At 36.1% G+C, this 25,436-nt stretch overlaps 1 protein-coding gene across 4 annotated transcripts in view; it reads right to left on the minus strand.

Moving 5' to 3' along the window:
- The window catches only part of IPO8 (importin 8), an 85,476-nt gene that overhangs the window by 20,938 nt on the left and 39,102 nt on the right, over positions 1–25,436 (minus strand). For all 4 annotated transcript variants that reach the window (XM_045462498.1, XM_045462499.1, XM_045462500.1 and 1 more), the window contains 4 exons: positions 24,475–24,541; positions 20,602–20,727; positions 19,830–19,927; positions 16,748–16,843 (listed from right to left, as the gene is read on the minus strand). In XM_045462498.1, coding sequence (XP_045318454.1) covers positions 16,748–16,843; positions 19,830–19,927; positions 20,602–20,727; positions 24,475–24,541 — 387 coding nt within the window. The remainder of the gene's footprint in view (positions 1–16,747; positions 16,844–19,829; positions 19,928–20,601; positions 20,728–24,474; positions 24,542–25,436) is intronic.

A 25,436-nucleotide genomic window follows, 5' to 3' on the forward strand; every position in this document is an offset into this window, starting at 1 on the left:
GTGGCACAGTCGGTTAAGCGTCCGACTTTAGCCAGGTCACGATCTCACGGTCCGTGAGTTCAAGCCCCGCGTCAGGCTCTGGGCTGATGGCTCAGAGCCTGGAGCCTGTTTCCGATTCTGTGTCTCCCTCTCTCTCTGACCCTCCCCCGTTCATGCTCTGTCTCTCTCTGTCCCAAAAATAAATAAACGTTGAAAAAAAAAAAATTAAAAAAAAAAAAAAAAAGAAAATGAAGGCATCTGACTGCAATTCTACCATTGATGAACCACTTTCATTAAAAAAATTTTTAAAAAAGGAAATACTTCTAATGTTTTTATTTATTCTTGAGAGAGAGAGAGGGAAAGAGTGTGAGTGGTGGAGGGGCAGAGAGGGAAACACAGAATCTGAAGCAGGTTTCGGGCTCCAAGCTGTCAGCACAGAGCCCACTTCAGACCCTCTGTCCTCTCTCTCTCTCTCTCTACCCCTCCACCACTCACACACTCTCTCTCGCTCACTGTCTCTCAAAAAAAATAAACAAAAAAAAATTTTTTAAAGAACTAGTTCCTAATAGTTATTTTCACTAAAAGGGATGGGCTGAAATGATTTGTGTAAAATAAAATCCTGAGGTGTTAATATAAGCTCATTTTAAAATTAAACTTGAGCAGAAAAAAATAAAAAAATAAAAAATAAAAAAAATTAAACTTTAATCCTCAGGGAGGACTAGAGGACTAGGCAGAGCACAAGAGGTGGTTGAGGGCAGTGAAGACACTCTGTATGTTACTAGAATGGCGGTTACATGTCATTATACATCTGTCCAAACCCATGAAATATACAACACCAAGAATGAAGCCTAGTATCCAGCGTGGGCTCTGGGTGATAACGATGCATTATCAACGTAGACACATTGACCATAACCAATGTACCACCCTCGTGTATATGTTGATAATGGAGGACACTATGCATGTGTGGGTAAGGGGTATATGGGATATCTCTGTTCCATCTGCTCAATTTTGCTGTGAACCTGTAACTGCTCTAAATAATACTCTATTAAACAACAAAGTTTCACGTAGAAATTTACGAGTTAAATTTAATATTTTTTTGTGGTCCAAGTTATAAATATATTAGGAGCAGCAGAATACTAACTAGCCTTATTTAGGAGGATACATAAAAGTACCATGTATAGTTATGTGTTTTAGTTTTAAGATTGAGATTTTAGGGACGCCTGGGTGGCTCAGTCTAGGTTAAGTGTCCAACTCCCGATTTCGGTTCAGGTCATGATCCCACAGTCGTGACATCAAGCCCCATGTTTGGCTCCCCACTGATTGTGGAGCCTGCTTGGGATTCTCTCTCTCTATCTGCCCCTCCCCTGCTCATTCTCATTCTCTCTCTCTCAAAATAAATAAACGTTAAAAAAAAATTGAGATTTTATAAAGAGATGACTAGTTTGATGTTTGATTAACCCTACTGGTTTCTTCTCAAATTCCAATACGGAGCATTCAGATAGCACAACACATGTAGGATGTAGGCTACGTTAAAAATTATTACTATGGGAGAAAGGGGAACCCTCTTACAGTGTTGGTGGGAATGAAAACTGTTGCAGCCACTTGTGGAAAACAGTATGAAGGTTCCCCAAAATACAATTATCCTATGACCTAGTAATCACACTACTGGGTATTTACCCAAAAAACAAAAACACTAATTCAAAGGGATACATGCATCCACCATTATTTACAATAGCCAAATTATGGAAGCAGCCCAAGTGTCTATCAATTGATGAATGGATAAAGAAGATGTGGTGTGTGTATATACATGTATACATACACACACACACACACACACACACACACACACACACACACACACAAATAGAATATTCAGCCATAAAAAAGAATGAAATCTTGCCACTTGTAATGACATAGATGGAACTAGAGAGTATAATGCTCAGCAAAATAAGTCAGTAAGAGAAAGACAAATACCACATGATTTCACTCATATGTGGAATTTAAGAAACAAAACAAATAAGCAAAGGAAAAAGGGAGAGAGGCAAACCAAGAACAGACTCAAATATAGAGAACAAACTGATGGTTACCAGAGGGGAGGTGAGTGGGGGGATGGGTTAAACAGGTGATGGGAATTAAGGAGGGCACTTTTTTTTTTGTCCAATAACTATTTTTTTTTCAATATATGAAATTTATTGTCAAATTGGTTTCCATACAACACCCAGTGCTCATCCCAAAAGGTGCCCTCCTCAATACCCATCACCCAAACTCCCCTCCCTCCCACCCCCCATCAACCCTCAGTTTGTTCTCAGATTTTTTTTTTTAATTTTTTTTTCAACGTTTATTTATTTTTGGGACAGAGAGAGACACAGCATGAACGGGGGAAGGGCAGAGAGAGAGGGAGACACAGAATCGGAAACAAGCTCCAGGCTCCAAGCCATCAGCCCAGAGCCCGACGCGGGGCTCGAACTCACGGACCGCGAGATCGTGACCTGGCTGAAGTCGGACGCTTAACCGACTGCGCCACCCAGGCGCCCCTAAGATTTTAAGAGTCTCTTATGCTTTGGCTCTCTCCCACTCTAACCTTTTTTTTTTTTTTCCTTCCCCTCCCCCATGGGTTTCTGTTAAGTTTCTCAGGATCCACATAAGAGTGAAACCATATGGTATCTGTCTTTGTCTGTACGGCTTATTTCACTTAGCATCACACTCTCCAGTTCTATCCACGTTGCTACAAAGGGCCATATTTCATTCTTTCTCATTGCCACGTAGTACTTCATTGTGTATATAAACCACAATTTCTTTATCCACTCATCAGTTGATGGACATTTAGGCTCTTTCCATAATTTGGCTATTGTTGAGAGTGCTGCTATAAACATTGGGATACAAGTGCCCCTATGCATCAGGACTCCTGTATCCCTAGGGTAAATTCCTAGCAGTGCTATTGCTGGGTCATAGGGTAGGTCTATTCTTAATTTTTTGAGGAACCTCCACACTGTTTTCCAGAGTGGCTGTACCAGTTTGCATTCCCACCAACAGTGCAAGAGGGTAAGGAGGGCACTTGTGATGAGCACGGAGTGTTGTATGGAAGTGCTGAATCACTATATTGTACACCTGAAACTAACATTACACTGTGAAAAATTTTAAATTAAAAAATTTTTTAATTATTATGGTAAAATAATTATAGTAAATCAATGAAGCCATAAGAAAATGTAAACTAAACTTGAAAAGCTCTTCTTGAGATACTTTAATAATAAAGTTTCATTTTAACAAATGTTTACTATTACTTGCAAAGCCATTAAGAATACAAAGAAACTCTGAAGTTTTAAACTAATAAAACTAAAATTATCCTTTTACACTAATACACCATCAATTGTGGGGACTGATTATGCAGAATACTTCTATATACTACTATGGAGTGATCTACAGGATGGATATATCATTATGTGAAGAAGGTAAGATAGGAAAAAAATATGTACAGTATGCGGCTGTTTAAAAAGGTGAGGAAAGAAAAAGGTGAGGAAGGAAGAATGAATACACCTCTTTGCTTACCTTTTATTTTATCTTAAATGTTTATTTTTGAGAGAGAGAGAGCACAAGCATGGAAGGGGCAGAGAGGGAGACCCAGAATGCAAAGTAGGCTTCAGGCTCTAAACTCCAAGCTGTCAGCACAGAGCCCGACACAGGGCTCGAACCCACAAACCGTGAGATCATGACCTGAGCCAAACAAAGTCAGACACTTAACAGAGTGAGCCACCCAGGCGCCCCTGCTTACTTTTTAAAATGAAAGGATAACTAGACACTGGGGGTGGGCAGACAGGGAGAGAGAATAAGGGGAGAGGGGAGAGGGATGGAAGCCAGACTTCTCTGAATACACCTTGTTTCATAAATTAGACTTTAGAATTATGTACATGTTTTATATAGTTAGAAAAAAAATTAAAGCAATTCCTAAAAGTTAAAATAAAATGAAATAAATGAATCAAACAGCGATTATTTTAAATGACTTTAAAATTTATGATCTGACTATATTTTGGCTATATATATTCCTAGCATATGGACATACCCTGGAGATAAAAACAGCCAGTAAAAAATTTTTAACTGTTAATAATCATCATATGTTAGAGATAATGTTGGTATAATTACTCTGAGACTGTACCATATTAGTGGGATAAAGAAAGTGAATAATTATGATGAGAACCAGGATTTCGGGTATGGCAGATACAGATTCAGATCAATTAGGTTAAGTAAAAATAATGCAGTCCTGAATGTGAACTGGAAATGTCTGTGTGCTAATGATAAGTAAATCTTAAAATGATACAATATGTATTTCTTGGATCTCTTTGGAAATAATGACCAACTCATTAACAATAAATATCCCTTGTGTTTATAGTCTTGAATACCATTTCCCAAGGTAGGGCAGGACATGTACAAGATGAACCTGGAACATCTAGTCATACCAGACAGCAAGAAACCTACTAAACACTACCGGAGTCACTTAAGGTGGGCATGTATGCTCCCAACTGGCCCAAGTTTAAGCAACTTTGTATACCTGAAATACACGGAAATACATCAAACAAATTTGAACCTGTAAGTTCATAATAATATTTAAAAAGCAAAAAAAAAAAAAAAAAAAAAAGCAAAACACCTCACTGGTCATCTTTGGAGAATGTTAGGAAACAAACTTATTATCTTGAATCATAGAAAATAAAAGGAAATACTCAAACTGTTCCTCAGAGTAACCCCAATAATTTGACGAAAAAACATTTCATAGAAATATTTCAGCTAATAAATGAAAAAGAAATGACAGAATAATCACCACCAACAGCAGTAACATCATAAGATGAGAGACAACCAGACATTCTGTGCCTCCTGGTAGAAATAGAAACCACCATCTATGAAGCATTCTTGCCAAAAGTATCACAAATGCATCTAACCAAATCTCTAGATCTAACTACCAAGTTACAGGAAATAAGAGGAATGTAATTTCAAGGCAATACAGCCGTGCAGCTCTACTTAAGTGCCCCAGAACTGTAGCTTCCCTAACATTCAAGATTCCCTAGTGACCCTAACTTTCTGACATAGAAATACCAACTTTCCAATCCCTGTGGAACCCAGTTTTAGGAGCAAAAACCCACTGTATTATATACTAGAAATTTTTATTTGCTAACTTCAGATGGATCTATCCAGCTAAAAGCATTTTTTTTTCCAGCTTCAGGTATAGAATTTAGTGATTTAACACATACAACATCCAGTGTTCATCACAAGTACCCTCCTTATTCCCCATCATCCATTTAACTCATCTCCCTACCCACCTCCCCTCTGGTAACCACCAGTTTGTTCTCTATATTCAGGAATCTGTTTCTTGGTTTGCTTCTCTTTTTTTCCCATGTTTATTTGTTTTGTTTCTTAAATTCCAAACATGAGTAAAATCATATGCTATTTGTCCTTCTCTTACTGACTTATTTCGCTTAGCATAACACTCTCTAGCCCCATCCATGTCATTGCAAATGGCAAGATTTCACTCTTCTTTTAATGGCTAATATTCCATCATACACACACACACACACACACACACACACACACACACACACACACACACACCACATCTTCTTTATCCATTCATCAGTCGAGGGGAATTTGGAGTCGATGGGCATTTGGTCTCTTTCCATTGGGCTACTGTTGATAATGCTACTATAAACACCCGGGTGCATGTATCCTTGCTTCCAATTAGTATTTTTGGATCCTTTGTGTAAATACCTAGTAGAGCAATTGCTGGACCGTAGGGTAGTTCTATTTTCAATAAAATCAATTCTTTAATTCAACTTTTTATTACCTATCAGACTCCTCCAAATGAAATTTCAACTTGTTCCACTTTCCACAACCTCTCCTACTTTACTGAAAAGATAAAGCTATTGGATTTAAGCTTCCACACCCCTTCTTTCTACCTCAAGACATCTCTCGAGCATTATTCAAACAGCACTTTCACACCATTAGATGTTCCTTGGGTTTGGAAAACAAAAACATTCCAGAGTTAAATGAATTTGGACTACACAGACACTAACACACTCTTAGACACATTTTCAGATAAAGGCACAAGAAGTCAAGCAATAATGAAATCTGTTGAATATTGTTTTATCTAGTATTTCCTAGACTTATCTGACCATTGAATACTTTTTTGTAATGAACACCTACTAATACCATTAAATGGTCACAGTTTGAGTAATATCATCACTCTATTCCCATCTACTGGTATCCATACAATCTGTAACTGTGGGAAAAGTCATCTTTATAACTTTCCAAGGAAAACCTGTGCTCTCAAGCTTTTCCCTGGCCTCCTCATCTAACACCTTGTTTTTTCAGGTGTTTTCTATGCAATATTTGCAATGGCACCCACTATAAATCTTACTCTAGGTTTCTCTTTCCAATGCTTCTCACCTAGAACAGAAGCAGTACCCTCAGACTGCAACTAGCAATAGCCTCCTTGCTCCTCTTCACAGCCATTGTATGCAGAAGACCAGTTTAGATTAAGGCTACTGCTAGCAAACTCATTATTCTAAGTCCCTAACTTTGATCATGTCATTTCTCTGCTCAATGGATTCTCTGTTCAATTGCTTACAGCAAGGGTTGGTAAACTTACAGTAGATATTTAATAATACTTTCAACTTTGCAGGCTATATACAGCCTCTGTTGCACACTTTTTTTTTCTTTAAACATCCCTTCAAAAATGTAAAAACCACTCTTCATTCCTAGGCCCTACATACAGGTCACAGGCTGGATTTGGCCCACAGGCCATAGCTTGCCTACTTCTGGCTTAGTGGAGAGATTCTGAAGTCTTTGGTATGGGTATATTCCACACCTTCCAGGCATGATTAGATTCTACTGCTGAGGACTTTCCAAAAGCCAGTCAACAGAACTGAACCCTTCTCTACTTTCACTCAAGTTCCATTCTTTACTATCTCCTTGTTCTGTTGACATCACAATGTCTTTCTACCTCACCTATATCACCTAAAACAGTACTCGTTGAAGGAGAAAATGAGCCTTCAAAAATACATGTAAAACTTTATCAACCCGGAAAGGAGGCTGGAGGGTCACTCTTCTCAAAAATAATGCAGAACTTGGTGGTAAGCAGCAAATAAGAGGAGGCTGGTGGTTCCTCCTAATTAAAATAAAAAGATAAACCGTAAGCTAGAAGTTCACATGAGAAAAACAGGAAAGAGACAGTCAAGAAGAATCCTCCTGGGGTCAGAACTAACTCAAACATGGGCTTTGAAAACCTCAAAACAGCCATTATAAATGTTTAAAAAATAAAACATTTTCTTAATGTTTATTTATTTTTGAGAAAGAGAGCATGAGCAGGGGAAGGGTAGAGGGAATGGGAGACACAGAATCCAAAGCAGGTTTCAGGCTTAAACCCACAGACCACAAGATCATGACCTGAGCTGAAGTCAGATGCTAAACTGAGTCACCCAGACACTCCTAAAAGAAAACATTTTTAAAATATAGGAAGCTATGATGACCATGTCTCATCAAACAGAAAATATCTATTAGGACATGCAAATTGCAAAAAAGAATCAAATGGAAATTCTAGAGTTAAAAAATGCTATAGGGGCACTTGACTCAGACAGTAGAGTATGTAGCTCTTGATCATGGGGTTCTAAGTTCAAGCCCCACGTTAAGCATGGAGCTCACTTAAAAAAAAATGAAAAAAAAAATGAAAAATTCATTAGAAGGGCTCAACAATAGATCTAAACTAGCAGAAGAGAGAATAAGCAAACCTGAAGATAGATTGAAAAAGAGTATGTAATCCAAACACCAGAGAAAAGAGAGAATAAAGAAAACTTATCAGAGCCTCAAAGAAATGTGGAACATCATTAAGCACACCAATGTATATGTAGAGGGAGAATCAGAAGGAGAGAAGAGAGAAAAAGAAGAAAAAATACTTGAAGAAATAATGGCTGGAAACATTCCCAGTCTGATAAAAATCTATATATCCAAGAAAGTCAACAAATCCAAGTAAGATAAATACAAAGACATTTCATAGTAAAAATGGTAAAAGACAAAGAGATAACATTTATAGCAGCTTGAGAAAAAACATACATAGCAACCAAGTACAAGATTAATCAATGTTAATCAATGTTTCTTATCAGAAACAATGGAGACCAGAAGGCAGGGTGATGGTATATCCAAATTGCTGAAAGAAAAAACCAAGAATTCAGTAAAACTGTCTATCAAAACTGAAAGTAAAATAAAATACTCTCAGAAAACAACAACAGAGAATTCACTGCTATCAGACCTTACCCTGAACTTACTAAAGGAAGTTCAAGCTGAAAGCAAGTGACCCAGAGGGTTATTCAAAGACACACATGCACGCACACACACACACAAGCTCCCGTAAATGTAATTATGTAATTTTCAAAAATAGAAAAACACTATTTCTTTGACTTTCTCCTCTTAAATGTTTTAAAAATGAAATGCAATTAAAAAAAAAAAAGAAAAATAGAAAAGAAAAAGCAATTGCATAAAATAACATTTTAAAATTGTATTGCTGGGACTATAAAATATAGAAATGTAATATATTCAATATTAACAATACAAAGGAAATAGGAGAAACATCTTACTGGAGAAAGCAAATGACACCAGATGGTAACTCCAATCCAAAGGAACAAATGAAAAGAATTGAGAAATGGTAAATAAGAGAGTTAATATGACAAACTCTATAAACATATACTTGGCTTGCCTTTCTTAGCTTCTTTAACATAAAATTACAAAAAATAACTATTTCTAGGTTTATAACATATAAATGTAACGTATATAACAGTAATAGTATAAAAAGGAGGAAGAAGAGATAGAGCTATATAGGAGTAATGCACCTATTTCTCACTAAAATTATGTTAACCTAAATCTGAAGTAGATTCTAATAAGATGTATACAGTAAGCCCTAGAGCAACCACTAAGAAAAAAAATTTTTTTGAGAGAGAGAGCACATGTGCACACAAGCTGTGGAGAGCCAGGGGGAGAGGGAGAGAGAGAATCTTAAGCAAGCTACACGCCCAACAAGAAGCCTGATGCTGGCTGATCTCACAACCAGGAGATCATGACCTGAGCTAAAATCAAGAGTTGGATGCTTAACCGACTAAGCTTCCCAAGCACCGGGAAAATTTTTTAAATAGTGAAAAAAAAATTAAAGAAATTAAAATGTGACATTAGAAAATATTTACTTAGGGTACCTAAGTGGCTCAGTCAGTTAAGCATCTGCCTTCAGCTCAGCTCATGATCTCAAGGTTCGTGAGTTCAAGCCCCACATCAGGCTCTGTGCTGACAGCTCAGACCCTGGAGCTGGCTTCAGATTCTGTGTCTCCCTCTCTCTGTCCCTCCACTCATGCTCTGTCTCTCAAAAATAAATTTAAAAAAAAAAATTTTTTTTAAGAAAATATTTAACTATTTCAAAAGAAAGCAGTAAAAAAAGAACACGGGAAAAATGAGATATATAAAATAAAAAATGACAGACTAAATCCATGTATAACAATAACATTAAATATTAATAGATTAAACAATCAAAAGAGAATGTCAAATTGGATTTAAAAAAACAAGATTCATCTATATGCTATCTACAGGAAACCACTTTAGATTCAAAAATATAAATAGCTTAAAAGTAAAAAGATGAAAAAAGATATGCAAACAGCAACCATAAGAAAGTCGGAGTGGCTATACTACTATTAGACAATATAGACATTAAAACAAAAAAAAAAAGTTACTAGAGACAAAGAGAAACATTTTTATTGAAAAAGGGGTGAACTCAGGAAGATATAGCATTTATAAACATACATGTACCTAAAAACAGAGCTCTAAAATATCTGAAGCAAAAACTGACAGAAAAAAAGGGAGAAATAGACAAATTCAACAACAGTTGGAGACTTAACTTTCAATGATGGATAGAACAATAATGGATGAGGGATGCCTGGGTGGCTCAGTCCATTAGGCATCTGACTCTTGGTTTCAGCTCAGGTCATGATCTCACAGTTCATGAATTCAAGCCCTCATTTAGGCTCTACCAACAGTGCAGAGTCTGCTTGGGATTCTCTCTCTGCCCCTCCCCCACTTGTGCTCTCGCTCGCTCTCGCTCTCTCTCAAAATAAACATGAAAAAAATTTTTTTTAAATAAAGAACAATGATGGATGAGTAGGCGTGCCCAAGTGGCACAGTCGGTTGAGAAACCAACTCTTGATTCCGGCTCAGGTATGATCTCAGGATTGTGGGACTGAGAACCACATCAGGCTCCATACTTAGCATGGAACCTACTTAAGATTCATTCATTCATTCATTCATTTATTCATTCTCCCTCTCTCTCTCTCTCTCCCCCCTCTCCCTCACCCTCTCTAAAATAAAATAAAAATATTCTTTTTAAAATAATGGATAAGTAGAAGATCAGCAAGTAGATAAGAAACTTAAGCAACATTATAAATCAACTAGATCTACAAAAATCTATACAACATTCCACCCAACAAAAGCAGAATACATATTATTCTTAAATGCAATGGAACAGTATCAGGACAAACTATATTTGGGGCCATAAAACAAGTCCCAATACATTTAAAAAGAATGAAATTATAGAAAGTATGTTCTCTAATCACAATGGAGTAAAATTAGAAATAATAACAGAGGGGTACTTGGGTGGCTCAGTCGACTGGTCAAACATCCAACTTTAGCTCAGGTTGTGATCTCACAGTTCATGAGTTCAAATCCCACACTGGACTCTCTGCTGTCAGCACAGAGCCCCCTTCAGATCCCCTGTCCCCCTCTCTCTCTGCTCCCCACCAGCTTGTGAGCGTGTGCACACGTGCTCTCTCTCTCAAAAATAAACATTAGAAAAAAATCAATAACAGAATTTGGGAAATTCACAAATACTTGCAAATTAACACACTCCTAAATAACCAATGGGTCCAGAATAAACCACCAAAAAAATGAGAACATATTTTGAGTTAAATGAATACAGCTAAAACAGCACTTAGAGGAAAATTTATAGTTGCAGATGTATTTAAAAAATAATTCAAATCATAACATAACCTTCCACCTTAAGATACTGGAAATAGGGATACCTGACCGGCTCAGTTGGTTAAAGGTCCAACTCTTGATCTTGGCTCAGGTCATGATCTCACAGTTTGTGAGTTTGAGTCCCAAGTGCAGAACCTGCTTAGGATTCTGTCTCTCCCTCTCTCTGTCCCTCCCCCACTTGTGCACACACATGTGTTCTCTCTCTCTCAAAATAAATAAATAAACTTAAAAAAATAAGATACTGGAAATAAAAGAGCAACTAAACTCAAAGCAAATGGAAGAGAATAAATGGCAAAGATTAGACCAGAAACTAATGAAATAGAAAACAGAAAAACAATAGTGAACAAAACCATAAATTGGTTCTCTGAAAAGATTGACAAAATTGGAAAACCTTTATTTAGCTCAACTGACCAAAAGATAAAAAAGAGAGAGAGAAGACACTAATTACCAAGACTGGGAACATACTACCAACCTACGGAAATTAAAAAAATATGAACTTCATGCCAACAAATTAGTTAACATAAATTACACCAACAAATTCCTAGAAAGATGCAAACTACTGAAATTAACTCAAAAATAGAAATATGAATACAATTATAATAAAGGTGTAGAAAAAGCCATTTGACAAAATTCAACATGCTTCATGATAAAAATAGTCAACAAAGTACAAACAAACAGGAACTCCCTCAACCTGATAAAAAGTGTCTATGAAAAACCCACAGCTAACATCAGACTTAATGGTGAAAGGAATGTTTCCCCCTAAGATTAGGAACAACACCTCTCCTTTCACCACATCTGTTCAACATTGCACTAGAGGTTCTAGCCAAGGCAATTAGGCGAGAAAAATAAAAAGCACCCAGACTGGTAATCCTAAAAAGTTTACTGAAACATTAATCTAATAAACAAGTTTGGCAAGGTTGCAGGATACACAATAAATACATATTTTTAAAATGTATTTCTAAACATGGGCAATTAAACTTGAAAATGAAATTAAGAAAATAATTCCATTTACAATAGCACTAAAAAGACTAAACTATGAATATTTTAACAAAAGAACTGCAAAACTTATACTGTGAAAACTAAACAACATTTTTAAAAGAAATTTGACCTAAACATAAGGAAAGAGATCCCATGTTCAGGGGATAAAAGACTAAGTATTCTTAAAATGGCAATATTTCCCAGATCTACAATGATTCTACAGATTCAGCACAATGCCTCTCACAATACCAGCTGACTTCTTTGCTGAAATTGACAAGCTGCCCTAAATTTCACATGGAAACTCAAGGAACCCAGAATAGTCACAACAGTCTTGCAAAAGAACAAAACTGGAAGACTAGAACTTCCTAATTTCAAAATTTAATAAAGATAGTGTAGTCCTGGCTTAAAGATAAAAAAAAAAAAATCAATCAAATAGAATGAGAATACAGAAATGAACCCTCACCTTTATAGTCAATTCATTTGACAAGGGTGCTAAGACAATTCAATAGGGAAAGAATAGTTTTTTCAACAAATAGTACTGAGACAACTTGCTATCCACATGCAGAATAATGAATTAACTCCTTTCTCATACCACACAGAAAATTTAACTCAAAACGAATTAAAGAGCTAAATGTTGCAGCTAAAACCATAAAACTTTTCGAAGAGAACACAAGGAAATCTCTGTTTATATTTAGCAGAGGTTCTTATATTTAAGAACCTTAAGCAGAGAACTTATATTTAGCAACAGGTTCTTAAATATACCACCAACCACAAGCAACAAAAGAAAAATTAGATAAACTGGGCATCATCAAAATTAAAAACTGCTTCAAAGGACACCATCAAGAAAGTGGTAACACAACTGGGGCACCTGGGGGGCTCAGTTGGTTGAGCTTCCAACTTCAGCTCAGGTCAGGATCTCACAGTTCGTGAGTTCAAGCCCCTCTGCGCTGACAGTGTGGTGCCTGTGTGGGATTCTCTCTTTCTCCCTCTCTCTCTGACCCTCCCCCACTTGCATGCTCTCTATCTCAAAATCAATCAAACTTAAAAAAAAAAAAAAAAGATTTAAGACAGTGGTAACACAATCCACCAATTGGGAGAAAATTTTTGCAAACTGTACAACTGACAATGGACTTGAATTTAGAATATTTAAATAACCCCCACAAGTCAATAATAAACAAATAACCTAATTAAAATGGGCCAAGAATCTGAATAGACATTTCTCAAAAAAAAAAAAAAAAAAAAGATATACAAATGGCCATAGGAAAAGATACTCAACATCATTAGCCATCAAGCAAATGCAAATCAAAACTGTGATATGCTACTTCACACCTACAAGGATGGCTATAAGAAAAAAAAAAAACTGATCAAGAAAACAAGAGCAACAAAGCAAGAATTGATGAGGATACAGACAAATTGGAATCCTCCTCATTCACTGCTGGTAGGAATGGGAAATGGTGCAGCTGCTTTGGAAAAAGTTTGGCAGTTCTTTAAACAATTAAACAAAGAACCGCCACTCCTAGATATATTCCAAGAGAAATGAAAGCATGTCCACACAAAAATCTGCATAGAAATGTGCATACCATTATTCACAGTAGACAAAAAGTGGGAATAATCAGGGGCGCCTGGCTGGCTCAGTCAATAGGGCATGTGACTTCTGATCTCAGAGTCATGACTTCAAGCCCCTCATTGGGGATGGAGCTGACTTAAAAAAAAAAAAAAAAAAAAAAGTGGATATAATCCAAGAATCCACCAACTAATGAATGGCTAAAATAAATGTGATATATCCACACAATGGAATATTTGGCAATAAAAAGAAATGAAGTACTAGTATGCATGCTACCACATGGATGAACCTTTAAACCATTATGCTAAGTGAGAAAAGTCATTCACAAAGGACCACATGATTCTGTTTATATGAAATGTCTAGAATAGACAAATCTCTAAAATAAGAAAGCGGAAAAATGGTTGCCTAGGCTGGGGTGGGGGGGGGGGGTAGGTGTTAAGGGGAAATGAGGAGTTCTTTGGGAGATAGTGATGGAATGCTCTAAAACTGACCAAAGTAACCATAAAATACCTAGGAATAAACCTAACCAAAGAGGTGAAAAATCTATACACTGAAAAGTATAGAAAGCTTACGAAAGCCCTTGAAGAAGACACAAAAAAATGGAAAAACATTCCACGCTCCTGGATAGGAAGAGCAAATATTGTTAAAATGTCAATACTACCCAAAGCAATCTACATATTCAATGCAATACATATCAAAACAACACCAGCACTCTTCAAAGAGCTAGAATAAACAATTCTTAAATTTGTATGGAACCAGAAAAGACCCCAAATAGCCAAAGCAATCCTGAAAAAGAAAACCAAAGCTGGAGGCATCACAATTCCAGACTTCAAGCTGTATTGCAAAGCTGTAATCATCAAGACAGTATGGTACTGGCACAAGAACAGACACTCAGATCAATGGAACAGAATAGAGAACCCAGAAATGCAACCACAAACATATGGTCAACTAATCTTTGACAAAGCAGGAAAGAATATCCAATGGAATAAAGACAGTCTCTTCAGTAAGTGGTGCTCGGAAAACTGGACAGCGACACGCAGAAAAATGAACCTGGACCACTTTCTTACACCATACACAAAAATAAACTCAAAATGGATGAAAGAACTAAATGTAAGACAGGAAAATCCTAGAAGAGAAATCAGGCAACAACCTCTTTGGCCTTGGCCACAGCAATTTTTTACTTGACATGTCTCTGGAGGCAAGGGAAAGAAAAGCAAAAATAAACTATTGGGACCTCATCAAGATAAAAAGCTTCTGCACGGCGAAGGAAATAATCAGCAAAACTAAAAGGCAACCAATGGAACAAGAGAAGATATTTGCAAATGACATATCAGATAAAAGGTTAGATCCAAAACCTATAAAGAACTTATCAAACACCCCAAAAACAAATAATCCAGTGAAAAAATGGGCAAAAGACATGAATAGACACCTTTCCAAAAAAGACATCCAGATGGCTGACACACACATGAAAAAATGCTCAACATCACTCATCATCAGGGAAATACAAATCAAAACCACAATGAGATACCACCTCACACCTGTCAGAATAGCTAACATTAACAGCTCAGGCAACAACAGATATTGGCAAGGATGCAGACAAAGAGGAACCCTTTTGCACCGCTGGTGGGAATGCAAACTGGTGCAGCCACTCTAGAAAACATTATAGAGGTTCCTCAGAATAATAAAAATAGAACTACCCTGCAATCAATCCAGCAATTACATTACTAGATATTTATCCAAGGGATACAGGTATGCTGTTTCAAAGGGGCACATACACCAACGTTTATAGCAGCACTACTGACAACAGCCAAAGTATGGAAAGAGCTCAAATGTCCATAAACAGATGAAAAGATAAAGAAGATGTGGTATGTATATACACAGTGTAATATTACTCGGCAGTCAAAAAAAGAATGAAATCTTGCCATTTGCAACAGTGTGGATGGAACTACAGTGTATTATGTTAAGCAAAATAAGTCAGAGAAAGACATAGCATATGATTTCACTCATATGTGGAACTTAAGATACAAAACAGATGAACATAAGGGAAGGGATGTAAAATAATATAAAAACAGAGAGGGGGACAAACCATAAGAGAACAAACTGAGGGTTGCTGGAGGGGTATTGGGTGTGGGGATGGGCTAAATGGGCAAGGGGCATTAAGGAGGACAGTTGCTGGGATGAGCACTGGGTGTTATAAGTAAGTGATGAATCACTAAATTCTATTCTTGAAATCATTATTACACCATTTATATTAACTAACTTGGATTTAAATTTTAAAATTAATTAATTAAAAAATAAAACTGACTATATGAATAGTTGCATGATTCTGTGAATACATTAAAATACACTGAATCCACTGTAAATGAGTGAATTATATGGTATGTGAATTATAGCTAAATAAAGCTGTTACCAAAAAATACATGGAGCAAACATTACAGAACTGAAAGAAAAAAAGACAACTCCACAATTTTACATGAAGGCTTTTTTTCTCAGTATCTATCATACCATGATTACACCAAATATCAAATTAATCTTTGTTGAAAATTTATAATACTTTTTTAAAAATTTTATTTTGAGGGAGAGAGAGAGAGAGCAGGGGAGGGAGAGAGAGAGAGAGAGAGAGAGAGAGAGAGAGAGAGAGAGAGAGGGAGAGAGGAGAATCCCAAGCAGGCTCAGTGCTGTCAGCGCAGAGCCCAATGTGGGGCTCAAACTCACAAACCAAGCTGAAATCAAGAGTGGGACCCTGAGCCACCGGGCGCCCCTATAATACTTTTTAAATCAGTAAAAGAAACTTTTTCTTTTTTGTACAGTATCTTCATTTCTGGTTAAAAGAACAAATCTGAGAATATTTCAATAGAATCTACAAAAACAAAGGGAAAATGCAAATCTCTGGGAAACCAATTAAGTAGAATTTACATATTCATCTCCTTCATGATTCGCTTGATAGCCTCTTAAATTATTACATACTTTTCTGTTTATTTCTTTCTCTGCTAGAATGCAAGGTGCAATTTTCAAATTGCATGGGTATTTTTCCTTGCCATTTAAATAGGATTTGTACCACAAAGATAGCACAAACTTCAGGCTATCTTTTTAATTTTCCATCATATAATATAAACAAAATGTCAATCAGGTAAAATTTCAGTATAAACATCAAGTACAAACTTTCCATACATGTATTACCTGATCAATTCCCTTTCCTTTGCACTGAAGAATGATGACTTCAAGGAGTTTGGCTGCGTGACATTCCGCATCTTCTCCTGCATCTCCACATAGTACCTACAGTAATCACAATTTAGCTTAGCAGTGAATGGCACTGCAGAGAATTTAATCAAGTGTACATGAAGCAAATAGCTCATAAAAATTCACACGTTAGAATCGCAGCTTTGCTTTCTAAGTTTGCCCACCCAAAAGAAGGAAGGTCAAAATAAAGTACATCTATCTTCTTTATCTACTCTAATTCCTTTTAAGAAGAAAGAATTCACCTATTTAACTTTGGATTAATAAAGTTAAGCTATAGGAATTAACTTCAGATAAACGAAGCTTCCCTTAAAGGCAACAAAACAACAAACCAATAAAATGAAATGAAAGAAATTTTAAAACCTTACTTTTAAACAATGAAACAAACCCTGTAGTTTCTGTTTCTTTTGAGTTCTTGTCCATATATACTCACTTTTTTCAAAATAATAACCATAATTTGATATCACACACCTTTTAATTTCTCCATTTGGACTTTAAACTACAAACATTTTCCATCGATGTTATAACCACTTAGGACTGTAAGTATTACAGTAGATAAATATAACAGTTTACTAGATATTCCTCTATTGTCAATGCTGTATTTTCACTATTATAAACAATTCTACAATGCACGTGTTCATACATAAAATTTGGAATATAATTGCCTTATAATAAGGTTCCCAGAAGAGAGATTCGCAGAGTAGAGGCAAGCTTATGTTGGAAATTAAGAAATATAAAAAAATTAATAAATGTTAAACCACAAGCTATAAGAACAGACTTAGCCCAAAGAACAAAGAGGAGACAGAAATTAAAAATACAAACAATATAAATAACAGAAACAAAAAACAGATTTAATGAATAAAGACAACAAAGCAGACAGCTTTTGTCAAAATTATTCTTAAAAAGAACAAAATTTTAAAAATATTAGAAATGATAGTTGCAAACAAAATACTTAAGCTATTTGTTTAAACAAAAGACAAGAAAGACACAAATACAGATAAAGGAGAGATTAAAAATAAGTAAATATTATGGAGAACACTATATTCCTTATATATTTGAAAACTCAGGTTAATTGGATAATTTCCTAGGCAAATACAATTTAAGAAAACTGAATTAAAAAGAAATTCCAGGTAAAGAAGACAGATTGAACATTCCCATTTAATTTTATTACTTCCCAAAAGACTATTAAAATGACAGTAAAGAGATTTTAGAGGCATAAATCCACAAAGACAGAGAAAAGGAAAAAGTAGATAGCTATAAAATTTTGGAAGCTGGAAAACAGATGGATCAGTGAGCTGAATCCTAAGCAGGTAGCTGGCAACACCAAGAACCAACACTATTTACATAAAATTTAAAATTTACCTCTAGGGCAATGTATTTAGATCTAGATTCTAAATGTAAATGGGCTCTGGAACCAGAATGCTTGGTTCAAATTCCAGCACTGCCACTTATTATCTGTGTTTTCAAACAAACTTATTAACCTCTGTGTCTTACTCTTCCCATCATGGTGGCGTACAATACAGAAAGAATAAATAAATCACTCCTTTTTCCCCAAATTGTATTTGCTTGGTTTTTTGTTTGTTGGTTGGCTGGTTGGTTGGTTGGTTGGTTTTGGTCCCCACCTCCAAAAGGAGAAGAAACAAAATATGTTTAGTAATTTAAAAAATGGGCTCTGGAGCCAGACCACCTGGGTTCAAATATGGCTCCAACAAAGACTAGCTCTGTGACTTAGGACAATGTACTAAACCTCAGGCACGATGCAAAAAATTATACCTTGGTCTCCTCTTTGACCAAAAGGTGATACCTTCCTCATAATATTGTAAAGATAAAATAAGTTAATATGTATAAAATGCTGAGGAAATACCTGGTATACAGGAAGAGTCCAGTAAGTATTAGTTATTACTAAAAACCAAGAATAGGACATATATTTTAACTACTTGGTAAGTCTAAGGACATTACTGTGAGCATCACTTTTATCCCAGCAGATATAATACAGAGCAGCTGTACTAATGGGTGTAGGACTGTTATGTTTTCTGCTTGCTGCTTTCTCTTTCCCTTTTCCTCAATAGCACTTGTCTACACAACTTAGGAGAAAATACTAAGCACTGCCAAGTGATTTTGATTTAATAAGCTAGGTTATTACAGAGCTAAAGGAGTCTTCAAAAATCATGATTCTACTCCCTTCATTTATATGTGATGAAACTTAGTGACCTCCCAAAATCTCCCAGGCTCTTTACAACTGAACTGAGACTTTAATCAGATGTGCTGATTGTCAGCTCAGAGCTCTTAACATATCTTGGTACACATCTCTTTTAGTGAGAAAGACAGGTTGTAGACTAGATACTTTAGTCCCAACTCCAAGGCCAAACTTAGATATTTGGCAGCTTTATGCAACATACAGTTTTATATTTATGTGTATATAAATATTCACCTAAAGGAGAAAGGAAAACATTATTTATACTCATCAATGATTCCTAGATACAACCAATAGAGGGCAAAATCTAACCTGTGACAAAGACAACACAGTAGACATGTTTGCATGTGAATCTAACAGTAGCCAGTATATGGCTGATAAATCAACCTGTATTGAGCTAAGTGATGCTGTTTTTCCAACTATTCCAATTTTTTTGTCTTATTTATAATCAAAATATATACATCTAGTTGTTTCCAATATACACATTCAATTTAAAAAAATCAAGACTGACAAACTGTGTGCTTATTTTCTTAGCACTTTTCTTTCATCAAGTAGTAAGTTTGCATTTTTGAAGGAAAAACAAACAAAATTATTTACCCTGACCATTATAAAGTACACAGCTATAAAAGTGACAAGCATTCTTAAGCACAACACAAATATAAAATTTTCAAATAATAATTCCAAGCTCTATTAGAAAATACAAAATGGCAAATATATGTTGATGAAGGCAATACAGAACTAATGGTGTAAGAAACAAATTGAGAGTGACCAGCAGTAAAACACTCAAACATTACTAAGAACCACTACAACAACTGATTAGGACACGCTTACCTTTCTACACATTGTAAAAAGTATTTCTAAATGCTTTGGATTAGATAATAAAGTATTTGTATCTATTGTCACATAATTATGCAGGAGAGGCATCATATCTGGAAAAAAAAATTCAAAATCCCAATGAGACTTGAGTAACAGGAGTAGAAATAAATGATTCCCACGGAAGCTATATTTCTAAGCACCCACATATTACTATCTTCCTTCACAGCCACAAATGCTAGTAAGGAAAGTGACAGATCTGCCCTATTTATAGATGAGGAAAATGTGGATCAGGAAGATTAAAATGCTCACCATTTATTATAGTGATTGTTCTGAATGTTTGTCCTTTACTCTACAGGACTCATCACCACTTCACAAAGTATGTATTTTCTTGCTTATCTGTGTGTTCCCCACCTTCCCTCTGGTTCCCCCCAACCAGAATGGAAGCGTCAAAAGAGCAATGCTGTCTATTTTGTTCACTGCTATACCGCTATACTTAGAACAGTGCTTGAAATATAGATAGTATTCAGAAAATACTAACTGAATTAAAGTATGGACATTTGTCCTGACTGCAAACTAATTTGAGATACAACAGGAAACAGGCTCCTTCCTACTGCCTGTATCCCTAACTCTGGAAAACACTGCTCTAACAGCACCACCCTTTACTCCACAGAGAAATAACAACTGTTTTCTGATTAGTACCAGAATCGTATGTGTCTTTATGTCATGTGTCAAAGGAAATAATGTCCAGACACAGAAAAGCAAAAATGTTACATGGCCAAAGACATACCTGTAAAGTATTCAAAACAATCCTGCTGAAACACCTCATATAATATACCTAGCAGCTGCCACATTTGAGGGGAAATGCCATGGCAGGTTAAACTGTAGGCCAGTGAAAGAATTTCTTCATAGAATTCTAGAAGGAAGAAAATCTCTAGTTAGAATGCTAGAAAACAGCAAAAATTAAAACACGAAGACCACAGACGGGAGGATTGAGACTATCTACCTGCATATATTCCTCAGCACCTAACATACTTGAGCACCCCTTTCTCAGCATTCCCATATTTGCCACCTTCCATCTGCCCCCTACACAACAGGACAGGGCAAAGATTTGTTTTTACTAAATTTCCCTAGAATACTGGAAATACATATTTTCTTGATACTGTGTACTAAAATATAGTTATACTTCTAAAGCTATATTAGAAATGGGTACAAGAAGGAATTGTATATCTCTTGTGCACAGTACTGTTAACTTACAAATAATTTATGTTCTTTGGAAAGCTTAATTAAGCTAGGCTACAATATCTTCTGGTCTCACATATTTTTACAAACTATGTTCTGGACCGTATTTTGTCAATTTACAAATCATGTAATACTTGTGCAGTATTTTAAAATTTATCTCAAGTCAGTGATACCCACTATAAAGTAGAAGAGTCCAAAGAGAATATTGTATTTGCATATATATTGCAAATATATTTGCATATATATGTATATATATGTATTTGCGTATATATTTCTTATTGCTCTCAGTCAAAAGTACATCATATCTAAACATACAATCAGAAAATACAAATCTCAATAGAAAATTTTTCAAATAATTCCCACTATGTTCATCACTGAGCAAAAGTCTTTTAAGTTCAAAGATTTTTTCCCTCTTATTTATTTTAATTTTCAATGTTTATTTATTTTTGAGAAAGAGAGGCACAGCATGAGCAGAGAGAGAGGGAGACACAGATCCAAAGCAGGCTCCAGGCTCTGAGCTGTCAGCACAGAGCCTGACGTGGGGCTTGAATTCAGGAGCTGTGAGATTATGACCTGAGCCAAAGTAGGATGCTCAACCCACTGAGCCACACAGGCGTCCCTCCTATTTAAAAGGAACTAATATTCATTCTGGAAGCTTGGAGGTTTTTCTGTAATATAATTTTTTTAATGTTTATTTTTGAGAGAGAGAGAGAGAGAGAGAGAGAGAGAGAGAGATGGGGACAGAGGATCCAAAGCAGGCTCCATGCTGACAGCAGCGAACCCAACATGGGGCCCGAAACCACGAACCTAACACTGAGATCATAACCTAAGCAGAAGTAGGACATTCAACCAACTGAGCCAGCCAGGTGACCCTGTAGCATTATTTAAAACAATATATATGGGGAGCCTGGGTGGCTCAGTTAAGAGTCCAACTTCAGCTCAGGTCATGATTTCAAGGTTTGTGAGTTCAAGCCCTGCCTTGGGCTCTCCTCACCTGCTTCAGATCCTCTATCTTTCTCTGCCCCTCCCCCACTCATTCTCGTTCTCTCTCTCTCAAAAAATAAATATTAAAAACAAACAATATAGGGGCGCCTGGGTGGTGCAGTCGGTTAAGCGTCCGACTTCAGCCAGGTCACGATCTCGCGGTCCGTGAGTTCGAGCCCCGCGTCGGGCTCTGGGCTGATGGCTCAGGGCCTGGAGCCTGTTTCCGATTCTGTGTCTCCCTCTCTCTCTGCCCCTCCCCCGTTCATGCTCTGTCTCTCTCTGTCCCAAAAATAAATAAACGTTGAAAAAAAAAAATGAAAAAAACAAACAAACAAACAAACAATATATTCAAAAGCTGATAAGACAGATAGTTGCCTTACCAAGAACAAAATAAAATGTAAATTACAGATATTGGGATAGAACTTGTTACATAAGACAATCACTTGAAAAACAGCATTATCTGAATATGAAACATCTGAAAGTTCTGTTCATCATTACCCCACACCTTGGAGAAAAGGAGAGCAAACGCCTCTTCCTAACTTTATAAAGGCTCAAGACAGAAAAGGAGCCCAATATTTCCTTGCACACGCTCAGCACGTGTGCACAACCCGATACTCAGATGCTGAAGACCAGGACTCTGAAACTTGACAGAGAAACTAGAAGGCACAAAGCTGTTGCAGATTACTTTTTGCAGCTGTGCTGGAGGCTGAACTGTGGTGGGCAGCAATCTAGGACCCAGTGTGGACAAAGACAGTACTGACTTTCTCAGCAGACCACTTCTATGGCACAATCATGCTGGCTCCAGCCAATTCCAGCCTTCCCACGGATTCAGTGAGCTACCAAACATCCTTCCACTACATTCCATTTATGCTTGAATTCGCCAAAAGTTATTTCAATCATTCTCAATCAAGAAGACTCTTAGGGTGGGATGATTATACTAACTTTCACTTCCTGCATAAGATAAAGCAGATAAAGCAGTAATAGCTAAACCTAGGTTCTAATAATAAATGAAATCTTATAAGTAAATTAGCAATGAAAACAGGCAATGGAGAAAAGGAAAGTAGGACAATGGAAAGAGACTGGACCACGGACACAAACAAAGTCAGGCTGCTGTGGTGGGGGTCCCAGAAAAACAGATTCGGCCCATGACATCTTACAGAACTTTTTTTTTTTTTAATCTAAGATCCTGCATGGCCGAATATTGGTTCAAAAAGGGTCATTAACATTACATCACAACTAAAAACACAAGAAAAGACCACCTGTCACCTTAAAGCTAGGAATGAGATACTAGACAGGCAACTGGAGCCATGGCTTTCTCATCTGTTCACTACACCCAAAAATAGGCCCCTTTCCTTAACATCCTGACATTTCAATTGCTCAAATCAAATAGCTGGTATAGACAGATGAAAAAGTTAGTATAAACTATTTCTCTTTATCTTACTTCACAGTGTCACTCCTCCAGATCGCTTTACTTTAAATGGAGAATTTTGGGTTACAATCTCTTCCATGAATAAAGACATAAATGAATATGTTCTTTTTTTGCTTATCAGAATCTCTAGGGTTATGGTCCAGAAATCTTCATTTGAACTAGCTCCTTGGTGATTCTTATGCATACCAAAATTTGAGAACTACAGCTTTATAGCAATGATTTCAAAAGTAAGGGGTATGTACCCTAGGCAGTGTACTGAAATGGGAAATAATACATAGATATATGTATATAATATATACATAGTATAAAAATGTGTGTGTATATATGTATATAATGTGTATTAGAACACTTTATATAGACATTTAATCCCATCCTTCTACATTTCCGTTTTTATATATGTAAATGTGGTTTTGTAACATATATATTGCCTATAACTTGTATTCAAATATCATTCACATATATTAGAAATGCATGCTCAATTTTCTATCAATGGTGTGAGTGAGAAAAATTTTAGAGACAACTGCTCTTAAGCAGTAACACGCTTTTCTTTCAGCTGTCTGCACACTATATAGGCTGCAACACTCTCCAGGGCACAGGACTGGGGGCTGCCACCTGCAAAGTGCTTGGATACTGGAAAAACAGCCTCTTCTACAAATTCCCATCTATTGTAACATCCTGATTCTATTAGTTACCGGTTCTATTCAGAAGTTGGGCTCTATAATAGATAATGGAACAATAATTATTTCATACTTCTGAAAAGACATAGATCTATCATTTCACATTTTTCAATTCCAAGACTAGGAATTCTTAATTGGATGTATTAAATTTTTCTCTAAATGAAAATACAGATATATAATACTCGAAAGTATATCCAAAAAACAGAAGAAAATGAAAGCTTCTCTCCCTCAAAATTGTCCATACTGTTGAATCTGAAGGGCTAAAAATGCACTTTAAGTTTACCAAGTTAAAAAATATCAATTAACTTTTTTACTCTACCTTTGAACTTACCAATTACATGTTTCTGTAAAACGAGATCAATGATCCGCAGACAGATGTTCTCTAACTGCTGAGTAACCTAAAGACAAATTTAAACATTTAGTTTAAAATCCATCGTGATAACTGGGGTGCCTGGGTGGCTCAGCTGGTTGACCATCTGACTTCCGGTCAGGTCATGATCTCACAGTTTTTGAGTTCGAGCCCCACATCAAGCTCGCTGCTGTCGGCACACAGCCCGCTTAGGATCCTCTGCCCCCTGTCTTTGTCCCTCCCCAACTTGTGCTCTCTCCAAAATAAATAAACATTAAAATAAATAAAAATAAAATAAAAGATAAAATAAAATCCACCATGATAACTCTTACTCTATAAATACTAACCCAGTAAAAACATCAACAAAACTTTTTTGGAGGGATAAGTTGACAATTCTAAATTTCAAGTGAAAAAAATAACCAAGAAATTCTGAAAAGTAGACGAATGATGGAAGTGAGAGTTAAATCCATAATAAAATTATAAATTAAATTAGTTCCTAACCTCATATTTTACAACAAAGTAAGTTCCTAGTGAATGAAAGATTTCAACGTGAAAACTTGGGCCACAGAAATACGAGAAGAAATGAAAAGAAGTTGTGTATAATCCTGAAGATGGAAAATGGCTCAAAGCCCAAAAATCAGAAACAAATATATTGAGCCATTTGATTTCAAAAATTAAAAATATCTGCATAGTGTAGGGTAAAGTCAAAGATGAATGAAAAATTGAGGGAATTATTTTCAAATGGTATCACAGACAAATATCAAACTGGCTCCCGTGAAATCAAGTCAAGAGGAAAAAAAGGCAAAGGTCATGAAAAAGAAATACAAACAGACTTTAGGCTTATAACAAGATATTAACTCTCATACATGAGAAGGGTACAAATTCTAAGCCCAAGATTACCATTTTTCACCTATCAAACTGGCAATGATCAAAAAGTATTAGCT

Source organism: Leopardus geoffroyi, chromosome B4, assembly GCF_018350155.1.
Source record: "Leopardus geoffroyi isolate Oge1 chromosome B4, O.geoffroyi_Oge1_pat1.0, whole genome shotgun sequence".
NCBI lineage: Eukaryota > Metazoa > Chordata > Mammalia > Carnivora > Felidae > Leopardus > Leopardus geoffroyi.